The sequence below is a fragment of the Terrapene carolina genome, unplaced genomic scaffold (genome assembly GCF_002925995.2).
Source record: "Terrapene carolina triunguis isolate 2854851 unplaced genomic scaffold, T_m_triunguis-2.0 Scaffold96, whole genome shotgun sequence".
NCBI lineage: Eukaryota > Metazoa > Chordata > Testudines > Emydidae > Terrapene > Terrapene triunguis.
This window is the reverse complement of record NW_020664447.1, coordinates 35,172,457-35,194,146: the sequence shown is the minus strand read 5'-3', so window position 1 is coordinate 35,194,146 and position 21,690 is coordinate 35,172,457. Positions and strand designations below refer to the sequence as shown.

The window sequence follows — 21,690 nt, the reverse complement described above, 5'->3', positions numbered from 1 at the left end:
TTGGCGAAATATTGAGAAGATGGCTGGACACGGGTAATAATACACATGCCTGGGCACGTCTATGTCACAGAAGGCCAAGGCCATATCCTGGGCTGTCACTATGGACAGGAGGTTGATTATTGATATAACAATTAGATCTATGAAAGGGGATGGAGACATAACCCATGGGCTCTAGCACTTCCCACCCAGCTTTTGTTGAGATCTTAATCTTTGTAGACTGGGTTAGGGGAGGCACAAAATGGGATTTATAATGGCAAAGGTCTTTCATTAGCAGCCCTTTGATAAATTGCATTATTATGTACCTTTCACTGCCTTCTCTGTCCACTAATCCATCTCCCCAGGGATGATTACTGACATTCCATACCACAGCAATTGCAATTTATTGCAAACAACCTGCTCCAGAAATATTTCCTTCTTTCCCTCAAATGTGGAATTTCTTCCCAAGATTACTAGTGTGAGTTGTGGGATGAACAACATTAATTTATGGACCAATGACTGATTTACAATTGAATATCACATGACCCATCAGGGCAGGAAGCAGGAACTTCGCATCAAGAATCCCCTTTCTACTGGCATATCAGCCTTCTATTCGCTCTAGCATGTGGGAGCTATTGTTCAAACTTTCCCACCAAGGCCTGTACAGTTGAACTCGTGGTACTAAGGAAGCTCGACTTTACCCTCATCGTGTCTGAGCACCTCACCATCATTCATGATTTCTTAATCTCAAAAGAGCCCAGGAGGTAGGGAAGTAGCATTATCACCTTTTTACAGATGGGGAACGGAGATGGAGAAATTAAGAGACTTGTACAAGTTACACAAGAAACCTGTGCCTGAGACAAGATTTGAACTACGGTCTCCTGCGTCCCAGTCTAGTACCCTATCTACTAAGACATCCTTCCTACAGGAGAATTACTACATAAAGTGCTCCCACTGGAGGGTGAAAATAATCCTGTCTCCATTGAAGGTTTGTCATTGACTTAAATGGGGCCAGGATTTTACTCATTAAAAATAATAAAACCCTCAGACTTTTCCAGACTAGTTTTCTGCAAGAAGCGGGTCATATGCAGAAAAATGTGATGCGGTATAAAGGTTTTACTGAAACTTGTTTGAAAGGAGCTGTGTAATTCAAGCATGACTTCACCACTTGTGAGAAACATGGTCATCACAAATTCATGCTGATATAACCTCTCTCTGGCAGAATCTGCCCTGTTCATCTCTCACCAAAAGATAGCAGAGGGGTCAGAACAGTTAAGAAAAAGGGTTTTTTATTTAAAAGAAGTTAAATACAACTAAAATCTAGCACCAGGTAGAAACATGAATGCTGAACAGAAACAGCCAAGAACATTTAAAAATCAACAGTAATAATTAACCCTCAAATAATACACCTCTACCTCAATATAACGCTGTCCTCGGGAGCCAAAAAATCTTTCCGCGTTATAGGTGAAACTGCATTATATTGAACTTGCTTTGATCCACCGGAGTGCGCAGCCCCGCCCCCCCGGAGCACTGCTTTACCGCATTATATGCAAATTAGTGTTATATCGGGTCGTGTTATATTGGGGTAGAGGTGTAGCTTACATTTTCAAAGCATTTTACAAACATTAATGAATTAAGCCTCAACATCCCTGTGAGGTAGGTAAGTATTATTAGCCCCATTTTACAGATGGGAAACTGAGGCACAGATAAGTTATGTGACTTTTTCAAGGCCACACAGCAAGTCAGTGTCAGAGCCAGGATTAGCGCTCTGGGGCTCCTGGCTTCTAATTATGTGCACAGATGCCTAGAAAATACTGCTTCTCTGAAAACGCCTTTTCTTCCCTCCACGTCCTCTGTAAGACAGTTGACCCCATTTCAGAGTGATGTGAAAGGGTGCTTGCCAAAAGCTATTCATCAGAGTGTCTACACAGGAAGATTGTATTGGGAAGTAACATTTTTATAGACACATGCTGTGTGTCTGAAAGGTGTTTTGTTTTGTTTTGAAATAGATTTCTGATCATTCGTGCTCCCACACTGACAGAGTCACTTTTCCTCAAGATGCAGCAGCAGCCATCAGAAGGCTGAGAGACCTGTCTGCAATTCTGACACAGTTCTCAGTAAGACAGAAGTGCTGTTTCTTCACATTGGAATCCCGTCCATGAAACAGGAATGTCTCTTTAGGGAAGGTGTAGCGGGATGATCATCCCGCTCCGGCCCTGGAAGTGTACAAGCAGCTCTGGGGAGGGCTGCAGTGGTAAAAGCAGCCCTGGGGAGGGCTGCAGCTCTGAAAGCGGGGCTAATTGGGAAAGCAGCCACAGCTGTAGCTGGCTTAATGAGGGCCCAGCTGGCCCTTATAAGAGGCCAGTGGGCCAGGAGCAAGCAGTCTCTCTCTAGCTGAGGAGGGAGATGGACCTAGCTGCCTGAGTGCTAAAGGGTACTGGAGTGAAGCAGGGCTGGGGAAAGGCCAGAGGAGCTGTGGAGCTCTGGGCCAGCAACTCCCCAGCTGCAGGGCCTTGTACAAGGCCTCTGGAGGTACTGGGTTGCAGGGAAAGGCAGCAAGTCTAAACCTCCCTTGCCTATGATGACTGGCTTATACTGAAGAGCTAATTCCCGAGAAAACCAGCAGGAGGCGCCGCAGGGGTGAGTCCCTGCATCATTACAGAAGGTTTCCTCCGAGAAAAGCTAACCCGGGTGCAGATGGCCTGCACCGAAAGCAAGGGGTGGGGGTGGAATTGTGGATTAATTTGGAGGAGAAACCATGGGATGAAGGGGATCAGTCCACAGTAGTGCTTGGAAACAACAAACAGGTTCATATCCCAAACAGGTTCATATCCATGGTGCTTAGGTGGACGAACTGGATGCAACACACCTCTCAGGGGATGCTGGTCATCACAAATTCATGCTGATATAACCTCTCTCTGGCAGAATCTGCCCTGTTCATTTCTCCCCAAAGATGGCAGAGGGGTCAGAACAGTTAGGAAAGTGTCAATTTTTGTACGGTCACTTTGAGCAGAGGAGAAGTCTCCTTAGCACATCCACTGTGGATTGAAACAGTCTAATAAAAGTGGAGGGGCTTATGTCTGCATACATGAAGGCCCCATCTCTGTAGAACAAGATGGTGAAGAACCAAGCAGCTCCATTCAGACTAGGGTTAAAAATTCCAAACCACCTTTTAACATTGAAGTCACATGATTTAACCATTGGTAGTGTTGTTGAGTCCCAGCAGAGCCACTGCTGACAACGGGAGTCTCCCTGGGCCATCCTGCACCCAGGAGCTTGCAGTTCCAACCGGGAGATGAAAGTCAAATAGTCCTTCCAGTCGCTGTCTGGAGTCACTTTCACGACAGCTCGATCCGAAGGTCCTCCCCATATTTTCGAATCAGCTTCCCATGATTGTGGTTGACTGACCACCGCTTTGGGAGATGCTTCGGTTGCATGGTGTCCAGAAAGTGCTGCCGCCAGCGCCTCTCCAGCTCCATGAGTGAGCGCAGCCCCCCTTTGGCGAAGCACTGCACCACCTTCAGCCCATGCGGCATGTAGCTCTCATTACAAATCCTGCCAAGACACAAGGGGGGTTGGTTTCACGCAAGCCCATTATGGGACTCTCGGTCTCCCAAAGCTCCCAATACCGTGATGTGCTGGGCACCCTCACACCCAAAGCACTTGACAAACACAAGGCTCAACTAGGCAGGCTGGGCCAACAGAGTTGTCCACCCGACTACTCCCCACACCCTGAGAGACTGTAAGCGTCTCACTGCAGGAAACACGTAATCTATAGCCCCAATCTCACAGGTGTATCGGTGCTGGGGGTTCCCTGTGCCTGCATGGAGCTCTGCAGCACTGTGTTTGTAACGCGCTGTGTAAACACCCAGTTTGTTAAACTCTGGCCCTGGTTTTACAGGGAGATTAAAATAACAGGAGGTATTTTTAAAGGAGCTTGGGGGGAAAAATAGGCCTATTACTTAGCTCTACCAATGCTGCTGGGATTTTTGTTGCTGTTGTACTATTTATGTATCAGGGCACCTAGGGCCTTGGCGCGGTGTCTTTTTCTGTAACTGAAGTCTAAATACATAAATATACATATGCGCACACACAGATGGCTGAAACACTAGACCTAGTCACTGGGCTCTTGTAATACCTGGTTTCCAGGCCTGCTGCTTCCTGGAGCATCTCTGATGTAATGGTCTCTGTGTTAAAGAAGTCCTTGATTCCTTGCAGCAGCTCCTCCCTCCTGGTGTCAGGCAGGCTGTCTGCATTCAGCAAAGCCCTGGCCCCTGACCGGACCTGCCTTCGCAGGGGGTCCTCCAGCAGGCGCACCCCTTCCTCGCAGCCAATGGGGGCACCGAACTCCTCAGCCAGCCGCTGCTTGAGATGATTGTCGTAGTAATTGGAGATGGCATGGCAGGAAGTGCAAAGCAGCAGAACATCATGGGAGTTGTGGTCCTTCATCTGGATGGGGAAGTGTCTCCTGTACTCATGAGGTACAATGTTCTTCCTGGGAAGGAAACAGCAACAGTCTTAACTAAGATTTCAGACGGCTGCTGCCATCAACTACAACTTACACGCCTGATGGAAGACTGATATAGAAAAGGAACCATCCCAGAAGCTGGAGCTTTCCACATTTGGTCTTAGCCCAGGGGTGCTTTTGTAAAGACTGAGGATAATCTTGGTTATTTTTGAGTTGGGGGAAAATCCACTCTTTTAAAGTTATTTTTTTAAAAAGTCAGAAAAACGCCTGTAAAGATAGCATTGGATCAGTTCTCTATGTGTACTCCATGGCCAATCTGATGACCTTAGTGACAGAAATGTATTTTTGCTTTCTACTAATGTTAACCCTACAGAGACATCACTAGATTCTGTCCTGGCCAGTGCATCAAAAGAATTCCTAACAAAATCCCCAATCCTGCATGTACTTATGCATATGTTTAACGATACTCCTAGGAGTAGTCCTATTAACCTCAAAGGGACTGCTCATGTGTGAAGTAAGGCAGATGCCTCAGTGCTTGCAGGACTGGGCCCAATTCCAAATGTAGGACCAATTTCTACCCTCAGCTACACTGTGCATCCCCAGAGGGCACAAAGGAATTGCACAGGTGTAACTAACTGCAAAATATGGCCTACAGTATCTTTATTACTCGTGATAATGAACAAGAAAGAAGCAGCCCAGCTTGACCTTCAGATCTCAGCATGAGTCTTGCAGGCAGGGCAATTAGAAAAAACTCCTTTTTAACCTAGGTATGTTTTCTCTGGAAGCTACTGAGAGATAATCAACAGGGAACCCTGTGTAAGAAGTCAAAGAAATTTGGGCCTTGCTTTTAGATACATTTAGATAAAAAATGTTGCGACTACTCAAAGAAAGCCAAACCTCCATTCCACCTAAATGCTCCCTTTCCTAGTCCCTGTCTTCCCTCCCTTTCCTAGTTACGTGTCTTCTCCTATTTTACTTCTCTAACCCCCACCCTAATGTGTTAGGTCTATGTCTTGAAGATTTGACGACTAGTAAGATTGCAGAATTCTACGGGCAATCCCATAAAGCATGCAGTATATTGAAACATATACAAGCTGTAAGTCAATTATCTTTCTGTTGTTTGTTTTCTTCATGTAAAAATCAATGAAAATTAATCACAACCCACCCCACAACCCAAAATGACCCCACAGTGCCATTTTAGAGGTATTTTTCAGAGCTGATTCATAGTTAAAGACAAAAATGTGTACGTTCATAAGAACATAAGAATGGCCATACTGGGTCATTTTAGTATCACGAAAATGTCTAATCAAAACCTTCATCTGTGGCATGTTACCCTCAATGAGGGCTTCAGGGGTGGAATGAAATTTTATAGTTATGAGCAACTGCAAAATCACTACTGAGCACACCAAGGGTATGTCTACACTGCCCACATTACAGCGCAGCAGCACTGTGACATGGGCAGTGTACTCACGCTTTATCGCGCTCTCCCGGTGATAAAAAATAACTGCCCTGAACGAGCGGTGGTAGCTTTATCGACGGGAGCGTAGCTCCTGGCAATAAAGTGCTGTCTATACTGGCGCTTTTCAGCGCTAAAACTTTTGTCGCTCAGGGGGGTGTTTTTTCACACCCCTGAATCACTAAAGTTTTAGCCCTGAAAGTGGCAGTGTAGACACAGCCTTAGTAGACATATGAGCATTTTTATCACGCTGATGAAGCCCTGGGCTCTCATATGACATCTGAAGGGATGAAAAGAACTGAGCGTGCGCCCTGCTTGGCCTAGACTCGGGGGGCTTCAAGAGACAGGAAAGGCTACTGGGAAAGTTTGCAACAAGATTGTACAGGCCTTTGTAAAAACATTCCAACATTCTTTCCCAGAAAATCTATGAAGAAAGCACCCTTAACCCAGAAGAAATCTGCAGCCAGACAGCCCAATGGTCACACAAAGGGTTTTAGATTCTCTCCACAGTTTCTGATGCATTTGGATGAATTTTTCAGAAATTGGAAGCTTTCATTTAACAATAAATATGTCTGTCTTTTTCTGCTACAGAGGCACAGCTGTCGCACTATAAAGTGACCATGCTGCTGGTCAGTTCATGTAGCCTTGCAGGACACTTCTCCTAGCTAAACAATAGCAGCTGTAAAGACTAGAACTCACCCTCCTCCACACCAATTAGCTTTATGGATATGTAGGTGTCACAGCTCACCTGGGCCATTTAAATGCTAACAACAGGATTAAATACAGAAAAGTGTGACAGTCAGGGTCCGGACACCAACAGGGAAAACAGATGGTTTAAATCCCCCAAATGATCAGTTAAACCAAATGATTGCATACCGTATTATTGTACTATAAAAGTATAATGAATAAGGTCTTTTATGAAAGCTTGTAATATTCTGAACTTGATGGTCATTATGAGATGTGTGTACAGACTGTGGTTATGGAGCTATGTATTTGTGAATATAGAAAACTGTGTTAATAATCCATACTACAGCTTCAACGACACCTCCCAGCGGGGGCTAAGCAGTGAAGCAAGGAGGGGCACCGCCCAAACCGGACGTTTACATGAAACTGGCTTCAAGTAATGATACATGGTCCAGCCCAGGAAAGACAATGATGGGCCATTAGAGTTAACGAAAGACATTGAGACATCTGGGCTATCAAGTCAAGAGGGAATTTCCCCGCTCTGAATAAACATGAGTCACCAGAGACAGGAACAAACAAACCAAAAAAAAAAAGAAAGGAAAAAGCCTTTAAAAACGGGCTTGGGACTCAGGTTTTTTATCCACACCTTGAGGGACAGTCTTGTGGTGAGACGCTCTCCATGAACGCTGGATCCCACCTCTAGCTAGTGGGTATGCAGAGAAACTGTCTTATGGCAAAAGGTAACTTATATTATAAAAGGGATTTTATCTAATATGGAAGAGTAAAAGTCTGAGCTAGTTTTTATGTTTATGTTTATTTGCTGTGTAACCTGTATAGGCTTGCTTTCCCTTATTCTTATCTTTGAATCTGGGGTTTTGCTATTAAATAAACCTTTTGTTTATTTTTACCCCAAGCAAGTCTCTCGCATGCAAGCTGTGGGGAACGTGCATACCAAAGTAGTTGGTATCCAGGGGGCTGGTTTTACACCTTCTCAGGTGACAAACTGAAAAATCAGAGTATCTGGTAGTTAAGAACTCGGGAAGTACAGATTTGGGGAGACTCGGAACTGGAAGGGCTGTTGGTGTCACACTCCAAGGAGTGACTAGACTGGTGAGAGCATGCACTTGTGGGCTGGCTACTGGTGTCATGGATCTGAACCACAGCTGCACAGCACGAAGGCCTCCAAAGTTAAAGGGCGGGCAGTGACAGAACCCCTTACTGGTCTTGGTTGTTCCCAAAACGTCACAGAGGGTTTTTTATTCTCTTTCATTGAGAAAAAAGTTAAACTGGGGAGGTATGTGTACCACTAGCCTGTACAGGCTGGACTGCAGTCTGCACTCTGTGTTTGAACACAGCTTGTTCTCTAGTGAGAGTAAACACAACTGCTCTCTACTGGAAGGAATGTCAACCTCTCTCGCATGTGAAACTTGTCCAGAGACATACGATTAAGGCTGCGAGTCTGTCACGGATTCCATGACTTCTGCAGAGGCCAGTGTGGCTGGTTCCGGGGCTTCCTGAGCAGCTTGGGCAGCCCCTGGGCCAGCCGCACCGGCCACTGCTGGGGCAGTCTTGGGCCACCGCGCCCCCCTCCCTTCCCGCCCCAGCAGCAGCAGTAGTTTGGGTGTGAGAGGGGGCTCAGAGCTGGAGCAGAGGTTTAGGGTGGGAGGCAGCTCTTACCTCGGGGGGCTCCCCATAAGCGGCTGACATGTCCCTGCAGTTCCTAGGTGGAGGAACCAGGGGGCTCCGCACGCTGCCCCTGCCTGTGCGTTCCCAGCCAATGGGAGCTGCGGAGCCAGCGCTTGTGGTGGGGGCAGCGCACAGAGCCCCCCTGGCCTTCCCTCCCCCTAGGAGCTGCAGGGACATGCCGGCTGGTTCCGGGGAGCTGCGCAGAGCCAGATAGGGAGCCTGCCAGCCCTCCTCCCCCCCCCACCCCCCCCAAGGGCACCCCCCGGCCCCCCGGCCCACCCTCTCCCCCCCCCCCCCCCATGGAGCACCCGCGGTGCTCCAGCCCACCCTCTCCTCCCCTCCCCCCATGGAGCGCCCGCGGCGCCCCGGCCCTCCCCCTCTTCTCTTCCCCTCCCGCGGTGCACCCGTGGCACCCCACCCTCCCCTAGAGCACCTGCGGTGCCCTGGCCCAAGTTTTAGTTAGGGATACATAGTACAAGTCATGGACAGGTCACAGGCCGTGAATTTTTGTTTATTGACCTGTCCATGACTTTTACTAAAAATACCCGTGACTAAAACGTAGCCCTTACATATGATCATGTGGTCCTCGAATGGCTACGGCCTACCCGAGATATACACCCTGAATTCTACACAAGCATGACTGTGTCCCAGTTTACCTCCCACTGGTAAATAACACAAAGTTCCTTATGGTAGAGACTGAACTTAATCAGGGTCTAGGTCTTACTCTACCAGATGTATTTTTCTTCCCTGCAGTGTGTAAAAACTCACCGGATGTAGGACTCTCTCTTGCCACACACCACACACAGGTTCTCCTTGACTGTCAGATAGTAATCAACTTGTGACTCAGGACGTCCTGAGGGCTCGAACTGCAGCTTCACAACAAATGGATCTGTGCTCACCAACTCTGGAAGGGTGGAGGCAGAGAGGGAGGCCTTTAACAGTTGCATGTGGAAAGCTAAATGAATTATGCACAAAGTCAGGGGACACATCCTGTTTATTCCTTCCCCCAACATCTCCAGTAATTGGATCTCTGTTCAGACCTGGGCCCCTTCTCAAAAGTATCATTTCTCACCCAACAATATCATGGCAAAGAAAAGATCTCTTTCCTAGATACAGACTAATATGAGGACTGGCATACGTACCTCCAATGCCCTTGTCCAGGTACCACTGGGCCTTTTTGCGATCACAAGTGCACAGAGGCTGTCCATCTGGTGCATGCAGGAAGCAGTTATCATACAGGGGAGATTTTCTGTGAAACAGGGTGAACATCATGACAATTAAAATAAACAGGACCCCAGAAACTGAGCTCTATGTACCTACATACAAGTCAGACCAGTGCCCCCAGGAGTACACACACTTCTAGCCCTCAGCAACATGTATTTATGGGCCAAGCACTATACTGGCAGATCAGGCTGTCACCGAGGGCAACAAAATCCTTAGTGACTGACTGTTCTGGCTACAACTACTGGCTACAACTACTGGCTGTTTCCCAGATCAGCAGCTGGGAACTTTGAACCCTCTGTTGAGCTATCATTGACGATAGGCTTGCTTACATTTCAGAATTAAAAGTGAGCAACTCTCAACGGTGAAAAGTAACCTATATGTTTAAAATCTGGTTTGGATGCTCTCCGGTGTTTTCAGCAATACAGGGAAGGAATTATTTTTTCCAAACAATATCTTTACTTTGACAGCACCCCTTTAACAAAACTAAATGCCTGAGGAGGAAGATGTGCTGCATCTTCCAGCCAGGAGGCCCTGAGCAGAACTGTGGCAACAAAGCTAGATAATTGCTCAGGAGCAGGGATGAACATAAGAACATAAGAACGGCCGTACCGGGTCAGACCAAATGCCCATCTAGCCCAGTATCCTGTCTACCGACAGTGGCCAATGCCAGGTGCCCCAGAGGGAGTGGACCAACAGGCAATGATCAAGTGATCTCTCTCCTGCCATCCATCTCCATCCTCTGACAAACAGAGGCTAGGGACACCATTCCTTACCCATCCTGGCTAATAGCCATTGATGGACTTAACCACCATGAATTTATCCAGTTCTCTTTTAAATGCTGTTATAGTCCTAGCCTTCACAACCTCCTCAGGTAAGGAGTTCCACAAGTTGACTGTGCGCTGCGTGAAGAAGAACTTCCTTGTATTTGTTTTAAACCTGCTGCCTATTAATTTCATTTGGTGACCCCTAGTTCTTGTATTATGGGAATAAGTAAATAACTTTTCCTTATCCACTTTCTCCACATCACTCATGATTTTATATACCTCTATCATATCCCCTCTTAGTCTCCTCTTTTCCAAGCTGAAGAGTCCTAGCCTCTTTAATCTCTCCTCATATGGGACCCGTTCCAAACCCCTAATCATTTTAGTTGCCCTTTTCTGAACCTTTTCTAGTGCCAGTATATCTTTTTTCAGATGAGGAGACCACATCTGTACGCAGTATTTGAGATGTGGGCGTACCATCGATTTATATAAGGGCAATAATATATTCTCAGTCTTATTCTGTATCCCCTTTTTAATGATCCCTAACATCCTGTTTGCTTTTTTGATCGCCTCTGCACACTGCGCGCACATCTACAGAGAACTATCCACAATGACTCCAAGATCTTTTTCCTGACTTGTTGTAGCTAAATTAGCCCCCATCATATTGTATGTATAGTTGGGGTTATTTTTTCCAATGTGCATTACTTTACATTTATCCACATTAAATTTCATTTGCCATTTTGTTGCCCAATCCCTTAGTTTTGTGAGATCTTTTTGAAGCTCATCACAGTCTGCTTTGGTCTTAATTATCTTGAGCAGTTTAGTATCGTCTGCAAACTTTGCCACCTCACTGTTTACCCCTTTCTCCAGATCATTTATAAATAAGTTGAATAGGATTGGTCCGAGGACTGACCCTTGGGGAACACCACTAGTTACCCCTCTCCATTCTGAGAATTTACCATTAATTCCTACCCTTTGTTCCCGGTCTTTTAACCAGTTCTCAGTCCATGAAAGGACCTTCCGTTTTATCCCATGACAACTTACTTTACTTAAGAGCCTTTGGTGAGGGACCTTGTCAAAGGCTTTCTAGAAATCTAAGTACACTATGTCCACTGGATCCCCCTTGTCCACATGTTTGTTGACCCCTTCAAAGAACTCTAATAGATTAGTAAGACACCATTTCCCTTTACAGAAACCATGTTGACTATTGCTCAACAGTTTATGTTTTTCTATGTGTCTGACAATTTTATTCTTAACTATTGTTTCGACTAATTTGCCCGGTACCGACGTTAGACTTACCGGTCTGTAATTGCCGGGATCACCTCTAGAGCCCTTTTTAAATATTGGCGTTACATTAGCTAACTTCCAGTCATTGGGTACAGAAGCCAATTTAAAGGACAGGTTACAAACCTTAGTTAAGAGTTCCGCAACTTCACATTTGAGTTCTTTCAGAACTCTTGGGTGAATGCCATCTGGTCCCGGTGACTTGTTAATGTTAAATTTATCAATTAATTCCAAAACCTCCTCTAGTGACACTTCAATCTGTGACAGTTCCTCAGATTTGTCACCTACAAAAGCCGGCTCAGGTTTGGGAATCTCCCTAACATCCTCAGCCGTGAAGACTGAAGCAAGGAATCCATTTAGTTTCTCCGCAATTACTTTATCGTCTTTAAGCGCTCCTTTTGTATCTCGATCATCAAGGGCCCCACTGGTTGTTTAGCATGCTTCCTGCTTCTGATATACTTAAACATTTTATTACCACCTTTGGAGTTTTTGGCTAGCCGTTCTTCAAACTCCTCTTTGGCTTTTCTTATTACATTCTTGCACTTAATTTGGCAGCGTTTATGCTCCTTTCTATTTGCCTCACTAGGATTTGACTTCCACTTTTTAAAGGAAGTCTTTTTATCTCTCACTGCTTCTTTTACATGGTTGTTAAGCCACGGTGGCTCTTTTTTAGTTCTTTTACTGTGTTTCTTAATTTGGGGTATACATTGAAGTTGGGCCTCTATTATGGTGTCTTTGAAAAGTGTCCATGCAGCTTGCAGGGATTTCACTTTACTCACTGTACTTTTTAACTTCTGTTTAACTAACCCTCTGGACAGCTACTGTTGTAGTGCAAAGTGCTCCTTCCCCTACAAGCCTTACTCTATTCACCAGCACCAGTGTGATCACAGCAGTAAACATTCCCTGAGTTGAACTGCTATCGCAAGAAGTATCAGGCCAAGAACTCTTGCACAAATTTAAATTATTCAGTAATTCGTACCGTCTCTACAGTAGGGAATTTGACAAAAATATTTCCACCAGTGCATGGTGATAAAAAAAAACACAGGAAGATGCTGGGATTTGTCTATTCTAAGGCTCCTTCTAGTGATTATCAGCAGTTCAGGTGAACTGGTAGTAAGCACTGGTGGAAATTTTTTGTAGTAAAGACAACATTGTTTAGCCTGGCCAGCCAAGATAGAGGATACAGAAAATAAATGGAGAGGCAGATGTAATAGCTCAGTCAAAGGTGTCATCTGAGTGATTTATGGATCAAAATTTTTTTTTTCAAATGAAAACAAACATTCTCCTAGAAATCAGCAACAGAAAAAAATCTTTTGAATCACATCTAATCTAACCCTAGAGACCAGGGAAGGATTATTCCCTACAATATGTTCTCCAGCACTTTGTCTTGACTAGTTTTAAGTGTCTCTAATGAAGGAACTTCTTGTTTTAAAAAAATAAATAAATTATCAAATAGAGACGACAGCCTGGATTTAGCTTAGAATTCTGTTCGATCAGCTATTTAGTTTTTCCTAGGGGGCTGAGCCCTTCTTGGGCTGTTTGATGTTGGCTCAAAATGTTTCCTGGAAATATGAAGTGACCAGAGAAAATCACACGTAAGTAACAGAACACTGTTATTTCTATTTTAATTGTTAAAGAATACTAATGAATCAGTTTTCTGGCTCCATTAAATTATCTCCCCCACAGCTAACCTGAGAATCTTAAAGGAGAAAGTTAATGTTGAAATGTCTATTTTTCCTTTTCATTTGGCTATGACTGAAGTTGTTTAACTCCCCATATTTGTGTATATAAAATCTCTGATATAATCAAATTAAATTTAAAAACAGGCATATCAATTCTGCATCTCCCCTTGCTGGATTCAGATTAAGAAGGTTTATCTAACTTGTTTTAATTTAAAAACATTGTAAATAAAATAACTGAAGTTTCAGACAGTCAGATTCCATTGTTACATAAGAATTTAGGATTTGCCTGATCAGATCAGACCATTGGTTGAAGTCTCGTATCCTGCCTTCAGCAATAGTTAACAGCTGGTGCCTGCGAAGAAAACGACCCCTCAGTCTAGCATTATCCATCCTGCCTGGCCAACTGTGAAATGCTCTGCTTAGGTGCAGACCAGAGATTTGCCTTCCTGAGCTCTGAGGCAGTTAAGTTATACCTGATTATATCCCTATTTTAGAAAGCAGAATGGCAAATGTCATATTGCTCTGAGGTGCGCTCAGTGGGTTAGAACCTCTATAGTATCAGAATGATCTTGAGCTTTCTTTTATCCTTTGGTAAATGTATCTGACTCATTTTTTCCATCACTTATATCTTACATTTAACTCTCAGGGTTAGCTATTGAACACCAGCAATAGTGAATGTGCATAACCATAATGAGCAGGGCTGGAAGTATCAATCAAAATCCTGTCCTTGCAAATTTAGTTACGGTGCATACAGTAAAAAAGGCTCATGCAATTACCTTGCAGAATATCCCACACCAAGGGGCTTTCGCTTCTGTTTGCGGGGATCCTTCACTTGTTGATTTACTGGGGACTGGCCATTAGTTGCAGACTTCCGATTCCTTGGTTTCTGCTGGGAGTCCACCTCTCCATTTCCATCACCTCCTAGACTGCTGCTACTTCTTCCTCTGAATGGGACATCCATCAAGCCCTGGCACTTGCCCAGTACCTTTGCCCAAGCAACAACAGCATTTTCACCTCCAGATGCAGCAGGGATGAAGAAAAATCCCAGCAGATGGAGAAACAGAGCCATTGAGACCTGGGCATCCTTGGCAGCATAAGTGACCTGGGGAAAAGAGCCAGAGCTCTGTGTTACTGTGCAGAAGGAGGGCTAACGCCTTGTGAGGACCTGAGACAAGATCCCCCAACACAGCGAATGTGAAACATCATTTCTACGTAAAGAGGGAGCAGCATTTATTTGACTTAGGAACTTACACAGAGTTCCAGCACTGAGCGCTGAAGTAAGGGTCTGGGAGCCTCTAGTGTTCCCTACCTAGAACCACAGACCCTCCTCTTAATAATGCAACCTGAAGCCCTTCCAGTAATCTACAGTGTAGCCAGTTGACCCCTAGAGGGAGCCAGAAGGTATTATATTGTAGATTGCTACAGTCAATTTAAGAGTGAAGGACAAGCAGAGCTCAAAAGACAATATTTACACATGCTCACTGTAATCCTGTCCATTTTACACCACAGACTGACTGACTTCAAAGGTAGACACACCTTTTTATATTTACCTCCCTGCTCTCCAAAAGCTCAATGATAATCTGCTCATTATAGGCTCAGTCCTGAAGGGGCTAAGCACACAGGCTCTTGTCAAGCAAAGTCTTTGAGCATCTGCTTAAAGTTAAGCATGAGTGGTTCCATTCAAGTCTATGTGATTACTCATGTGCTTGAAGTTAAGCAGGTGCTCAAGGACTTTGCTGAATCAGGATGAGCGTGCTCAGCACCTTCAAGGCTCAATCTCCAAACCAGATACAGACCACTCACAAAACCCTCACAGATCAACAATCACCAGGTCCTTGGCGCTTGCCTATGAATAGAGATAATACTTGGCACTTCAATCCCCTTACATCCAAATATGTCAAACAGCTTTCCAAAGATTAAGCCTTGAACCCCCCCCCACCACCACCACCTCCAAGATAGGAAATTATCCCCATTTAAAGAGAGGGAAACTGAGGTGGAGAGAGATGAAACGTCTGGACCAGTCACACAATGAGCTTGTGGCAGAGCTGGAACAGACCTCAGATCTCTTGACTCCAAATCCTGTCCTTTAGCCACAAGACTATTCCTCCTCACAAAAGAATAACTACAATCAGAAGACACACCTGGTCTTGAGTCAGCTCTTCTGCCTCCCAGTTGCTGCAGCGCAAGCGAAGAGATTTGTCAAGTGGGCAGTTTAAGACGTTCTCAGCTAGAGATTTGAGGCTGAGTCCATTACAGAGCAGATCCTTCCTTCAGTTTAACAAACAAAAGCAAATAAATGGATAAAAGCACCAATCAAATTGAAAAATGTTCGCATCCACCCTGAATCTATTTGAACAAGAGGAACTACTGAAGTGTGTGATTAGATGATGTATGTGTCAGTGACCACTATAGGAACAGGACACCTGCTCATATATAAGCTTTACTGGCTAAGCTAGCATAGCTCTTGGTTCTTTTGGTCACTGGTTAGTTTTGGAGCAGAAGATCTCAAGCATGAATGTTACCAATTCCCTCTTGAAGCTGTTTCACATAATACAGACACTAGATCATTACAGAATCTAAGAATTTCTTTTTGAGAGAAAGCGTGGGGATCTTTCCATCAGCTGTCTGCCTCTGAATGAAAAGGAGAGATATCCTACAGTAACGGGCAAGTTTGCTGTATGGAATTGAAATGCCACTAGATCAAATGGCCAGGAATGGGCTACAATTTGCTGAGAAATGAGAGATCCAGTCACTGCTTTAGAGGAGAAGAATCAGAAAATACACATTTCAACTGCCCAATGAAAGACTCAAGGATTCCATGTTCTCTAATAATCATGATTGCTAAAGAAGTGGCACAAGGCCAACAGACTTACACTCCAAATCAGTTACACAGGACAAAGGCCTGTAAAATATTGCAATTGAGGAGTGTTTCTAGGCAAAAGGTTATAACTTTATTTCTTCAACATGAAAGTAACATTAGAAAATATTGTTGTATCTTTAATGTAAACAGAATTATTAAAGGAGAAAACTAAAAGCAGATTAATTTTGTACATTTCTCAAGAAGTCTGGTAATCATCTCTTTCCACTCATCTGCTGACCACTCAATTTGCATAGCTAGAATTTGTTTGTGGGTCTTCCTTGATCACTGAGCACTATCCAATATGCATGTCAGTTTGCCCTCCCCTCCTCCAAAAGCAATGTAGGCCAAATCCAAATATTTAGGTGAGAGGAAGGAAGATAGGGTCTCCAATATTTGAAGTTTAACTTTCCTTTCACTGGTCACCATGCAGATAAATGAACAGTTAAGTTGCCGTGTTTATGTACATGGTGTAAATGGTGACAGGCAACGTTTCAAATCCTGGCTGTTAGATATGGAGCCAGTCTGAGAAGGCTGTTCACCTGATTATGATATAACCAGTGTTTTCCATGGTGTGACAGCCCATAAGCACTCAGAATGGGTCTGCAAGACCCTTTCGGAGAGGATAAAATGAGTAGTACACCCTAGAAGATGGAGAGAAAAAACAGTCTACTGTATACAGAGACCAGGTGTGTTTCCCTTTCTGCCTCTTTTAGGTCTTTGTCTTAATTATCAAGACTCTCTTACAATTCAATACTAGTTTAGTTTGAAATTGTGAGCCACTGGGTAGAAGTTACAATATATACAAACTGCTTGGAAGTACTAGTTGAGTTCCTAATAGATGCCCTCATTACAAAAACCACCACCACAATTGGCACTACTTGGCTTCCATTCTCACAGCCTCAGCACAGAGCGCAAGGACTGAATGGAGACTCTATCCCCTTATCCCCGGAAGAGTTGGTCTGCCTGGGTCATAGTTTGAGGCATACTGCAAGGGCGGGGGGAAAGAGGAGGCTTGCACTGCTGCTACCCAGGCCATAACTGTTCTGAAGACAAATCCAGGACTACCAATGTAGCATCCTTCATCAGAATCAAATTCATTTTTAAAGATTTCAAATTAAAATTGTACACCCCAAGTACACTGCTGTTGTGTATGGATACGCACCTCTGTCTCATTGCGAGGTACCGGAGGTCTACGCTCCCTTTGACTGCAAGGCCATAGTCCTGAAGTAGCTTGCAAGAATCTTCCCAACATCCGACCCCAACTTTTAATATAGTGCTATCTGCCAAGATGTCCAGTAAAGACTTTGGGACAGTCTGTCCACTGCTGACCAACCTGGGCAATCGAACAAGAATGCAAAAGCCACTGGAAGAGGCCATCTGTAAGAGGGATACAGGACTGGCCTTTCCTTCCACTGACACCTGAAACCAAAGAACCAAACAGCACTGGCGTTAAAGTATTAGTGTCTGGGTACAGAATAAACCACAACAGAATCATAGGCATTACAGACAGAAAAGACCTATTAAGTGATCTAGTCCAGCGTTTCTCAAATGCAGCCACCAGGGCCTTTTCTTGCGGCCACAGCATGCTGGGCTGTGGTTGGGAGGGGGCAAAGTAGTGGCCCCTCCCTCTCCTTGGTGCTCCTGGATGCACTGCCTTGGTGTTGGCTGCTGGGGCTGGGCCCTGCCCAACTCTGGAGACACCTAGGGCACAATGCTGGAGGAGCAGGCAGCCAGTGAGTTCCCCACCTTCCCAGGGGCGGTGAGGCTTAGGCCACAGGGCTCCAGGCTCCAGCCGCGTAGCTGCAGGCCCCATCCTCCGGACACCGGGCTTCAGGCTCCAACCCACTCACTGCCTCCCCTGGCTCCCATCCAGGGCTTAATTCGTCCCCAGGCTTGCCAGGGCTGAGCAAGTCTCACTTTTCACAGCGGATTTGTATATTCGTTAATATCACTTTTCACAAGAGACTTACTAGCTAGCAATAAATAAATTACAATGATTTGGACCTGTATATGTGCATATTTATTTGTTTTTCCTAAAGCTAATTAAGTATTTTAGAGAAAAGTGTGAGAGCAGCCACCAGCAAGAGTTGGTGGCTGCACTCTGAGGCCACCAAATAATTTATCCTGAGAACCCCAGTCCACTGTAGCATTGTTTCATACAGTATATTCTCTAGTGCAGTATCAAGTCTAATTTTAAGAGACACAAGCAATGTGGCTTCCCCCATTTTCCTTGGGTGACTATTTCACAGCCTAACAGATCTCACCATTCAGTCCTTTTTTCCCCCTTAGCTTAGTTAATGTATGCAGTGTAGGTGAAATTCACCCCTCAGAAGAGGGCCAGGCTTAGTGTGCAGTGTAGACATACTCAAAAAGGCCTGAGCCTCCAGAATCATAGAATCATAGAATATCAGAGTTGGAAGGGACCTCAGGAGGTTATCTAGTCCCACCCCCTGCTCAAAGCACGACCAATCCCCAACTAAATCATCCCAGCCAGGGCTTTGTCAAGCCTGACCTTAAAAACCTCTAAGAAAGGAGATTCCACCACCTCCCTAGGTAACCCAATGGTGTTGGCGCAAGAAATATTCAAAGCCTCATCAATTCTCTGCCTTTGCCCTAGGAGGCTGGAGGACAGATTTTCCTTGATCAAACACTTACCCACTCGCAGTCAATCCCAAGGACTGGACACCTCTGCAGCTCCTTTTTCAGTAATGGTTCCACTCGATCCCACTCCTCTGCCTGTGAAACTATCACTATTTCTGCACCAAGGATCTTCTCTACCCAGGTAATGGTGGGAGAACTGACACACGAATGCAACTCCTTTTCCTCCACTTCCGTCAGTTCCTCATCTCCTGACCTTCTTAAAGCTCCAACTTGGTTACCACCACCACAGACCTTTTCTTTCCGACGCTGGCTTACTTTCCACAAAACCAGACCCCCAACTGCAATGCCCAACAGGGTGGCCACAGTAACTGTCACTGCTGTTTGTCTGGGCATTTTTCATCCTCCTCCGCTTCACCCACTCAAAATGGTACTGCAGAATTTTCGTACAGACTGCAACGAAAAAAGCAGGACAGATGAAGAATAGATGTTTAAGAATTCATGGAGGTTAAGTCTGTTAATGGATATTAGCCAGGATGGGTAAGGAAGGGTGTTCCTAGCCTCTGTTTGTCAGAGGGTGGAGATGGATGGCAGGAGAGAGATCACTTGATCATTGCCTGTTGGGTTCACTCCCTCTGGGGCACCTGGCATTGGCCACTGTCGGTAGACAGGATACTGGGCTAGATGGACCTTTGGTCTGACCCAGTACAGCCATTCTTATGTTCTAATTTATTCAAAATTTCTTTAATATAAAATTGAGAAAATCAAACTGCCACTATTCAGACAAAGATCTAAGTACAGCTCAGGATCATAAAGCAATATGGAATTTTTAAAATGTACTGGATTCTACTCAGGAGTAAATCAGGAATCAAAGCAAATGACATACCCTGGAGCATTGGTGTATTAAATGCTAATGAGTCTAAATTCAGGTCTTGGTTACACCAATTACACCAAAATCTAGAGTAATTCCACTCATTTACACCAAAGTAACTAAGAAAAGAATTTGGTCCAGAATCCAGTATTTCTCAAACTTCTGAAAGCTCACGTCCCACTCCTTCAACCCCAACAAGTGCTGCTAAAGGCCCATGCAACTGAAATTCTCATGATATTCTTCTATTTTGATGAGCAACATAATAGTTCACAATGTTGACATTTAAAGCCTCAACACCAGCATCTATGTTATCACCCATTAAAATGATTGGGGCAGTTCACACCTTTGACCTGTTTTTAAAATCAAAGAGAAAACTCCGCAAAACAACTGGGAGGTCCGTCCACACCCCTCCAGACAGACAGGGATGTGCCCAAAGCTTTGGTAAGTGCTGCCATAATGTATGTGTTTGGGGAACAACCATTTGTACTTCATCAGTGAATATATGTACATTAAAAGTACTTCTATGATCTTGTACAGCAGTAATTCATTGGATCCCAACACCTTTCTGCTGGGGACCTAAGGCCTGATCTACACTAGAAAATTAGGTCAGTTTAAGTAAATTGGTCAGGGATGTGAAAAATTCACACCTCTGAGCGGCATTGTTAAAACAGCCTAAATCCCCATGTAGAATTCATCAACCTAGTTACTGCCTCTCAGGGACATGGATCACCTACACCAACGGGAAAACTTCTCCTGTCAGCATAGGTAGTGTCTACACTGAAGCGCTACTGTGGCACAGCTGCACCATATTAAGTGTAGGCATACACTAAGGCCAGGTCTAAACTACAGACTTATATCAATATAACTTCATTGGTCAGGGGTGTGAAAAATCCACACCCGAGCCATGTAGTTATACAACCTAATGTCCAGTGTAGGCAGCACTATGTCGGCAGGAGAGCTTCTCCTGTCAATACAGCTACAACCTGTCTCAGAGGTGGCTTAACTAGACTGACAGAAGCAGCTCTCTCATCAGCACAGGAACGTCTTCACTTAAGCACTACAGCGATGCAGCTGCATCGATGCAGCATTTTAACTGTAGAGCTGCCCTAAGTAATATAGGTCCTGATAGTACAAGGTGAACATGCACCCATATGTAGCCCCACTCACTTCAATGTCCTCCAGTGTAAATAGCCTAATTTTCAGATGGAGTTTGATGAATGGGACCATCTGATGATGCCGCCTACGATGGCAGGGGTTAAACTCAATGACACAGGGTCCCTTCCAGTCCTATGTCCCTGAGTGTGCAAAGCTAAACCTGGAAAGCCACTCATTTGCAGGATGGGGTTCTAATATTCCACTCCTGCAAACAGTTTAAAGCATGTGAGTACCTGCAGATGTGCGTAGCACTGACTTCACTGGAAGGACTCGCGTCCTGCACGGTTACACGTGTCTAACTGTTTGCAGGACTGAGGCCTGTGGCCCCGATCCTGCAAGCCGAACCATGTGGGAGGAGCCAGGCAGCACCATACCCCCCCACCCAGCCCAGATCCGGGGAACAGCTGCACGCATCAGCAGGGAGAGACCAACATGAGACACCCCACAGGCTGCTCTAGACCCCACAAGCACGAGGAGGAAACACCCCCTTGTAAACCCTGCCCTTGGCAGCCGGCCAGCCCGGCACTACCGCAGCCCGGGAGCAGCGCGACACCACCGCGCACACCTGGCGGGGCGCGGGGAGACCCCCCGCGGGGATTCCTGGGGCGGGGCCACATTTGGGGTCTGCAGCGGTGGGATGCCGGGGCTGGGCGCTCGAGGAGGCGCCATCGGCAGCTGGGCGCGGCAGGGAAGCAGCAGCACCATGTTCCAGCAGCCCCGCGCAACGCCCCCGCCCCCGTACAGAGAACCGCGCGTGGGGTTCCGCAGCCATCTCCCTGCCCCCGACCTGTCTGCGCCTGGGCCCGCAGCGGAACACTGGCTTCTCTCCGGCAGTAGGAACCCGCCGCGCTGCAGCCCCCACACCCTGCTGCACCGACGGACGCTTCCGGCGGGCACACACCCGGAGCGCCCGCATTAAGGGACACTTCCGGTCTCCTGTTCCTATAGGGTGGAGCCTCCCGTGTAGCCCGGCATTCTTCTCGGC

General features: G+C 45.6%; 1 protein-coding gene across 1 annotated transcript; it reads right to left on the bottom strand.

Moving 5' to 3' along the window:
* Nucleotides 1-2,813: 2,813 nt before the first annotated feature.
* Nucleotides 2,814-21,553, bottom strand: EXD2 (exonuclease 3'-5' domain containing 2). The gene is made up of 9 exons (XM_024218822.3): nt 21,493-21,553; nt 18,737-19,132; nt 17,244-17,500; nt 15,363-15,489; nt 13,998-14,323; nt 9,413-9,519; nt 9,039-9,174; nt 4,115-4,471; nt 2,814-3,531 (listed from the first exon to the last, which is right to left on the bottom strand). The coding sequence occupies exons 2-9, from the start codon at nt 19,073-19,075 to the stop codon at nt 3,315-3,317; spliced, it is 1,866 nt and encodes a 621-aa protein (XP_024074590.2). The 5' UTR covers nt 19,076-19,132; nt 21,493-21,553; the 3' UTR covers nt 2,814-3,314.
* Nucleotides 21,554-21,690: the final 137 nt, after the last annotated feature.

Excerpts from the sequence above, each read along its gene's own strand:
- EXD2 (XM_024218822.3), bottom strand. The coding sequence starts at position 19,075 with ATGCCCAGACAAACAGCAGTGACAGTTACTGTGGCCACCCTGTTGGGC. Across the intron at positions 9,175-9,412 it reads CCTGGACAAGGGCATTGGAG|AGTTGGTGAGCACAGATCCA; the intron begins GTACGTATGCCA and ends CCACCCTTCCAG. Across the intron at positions 3,532-4,114 it reads GCAGCAGGCCTGGAAACCAG|GATTTGTAATGAGAGCTACA; the intron begins GTATTACAAGAG and ends GTGTCTTGGCAG.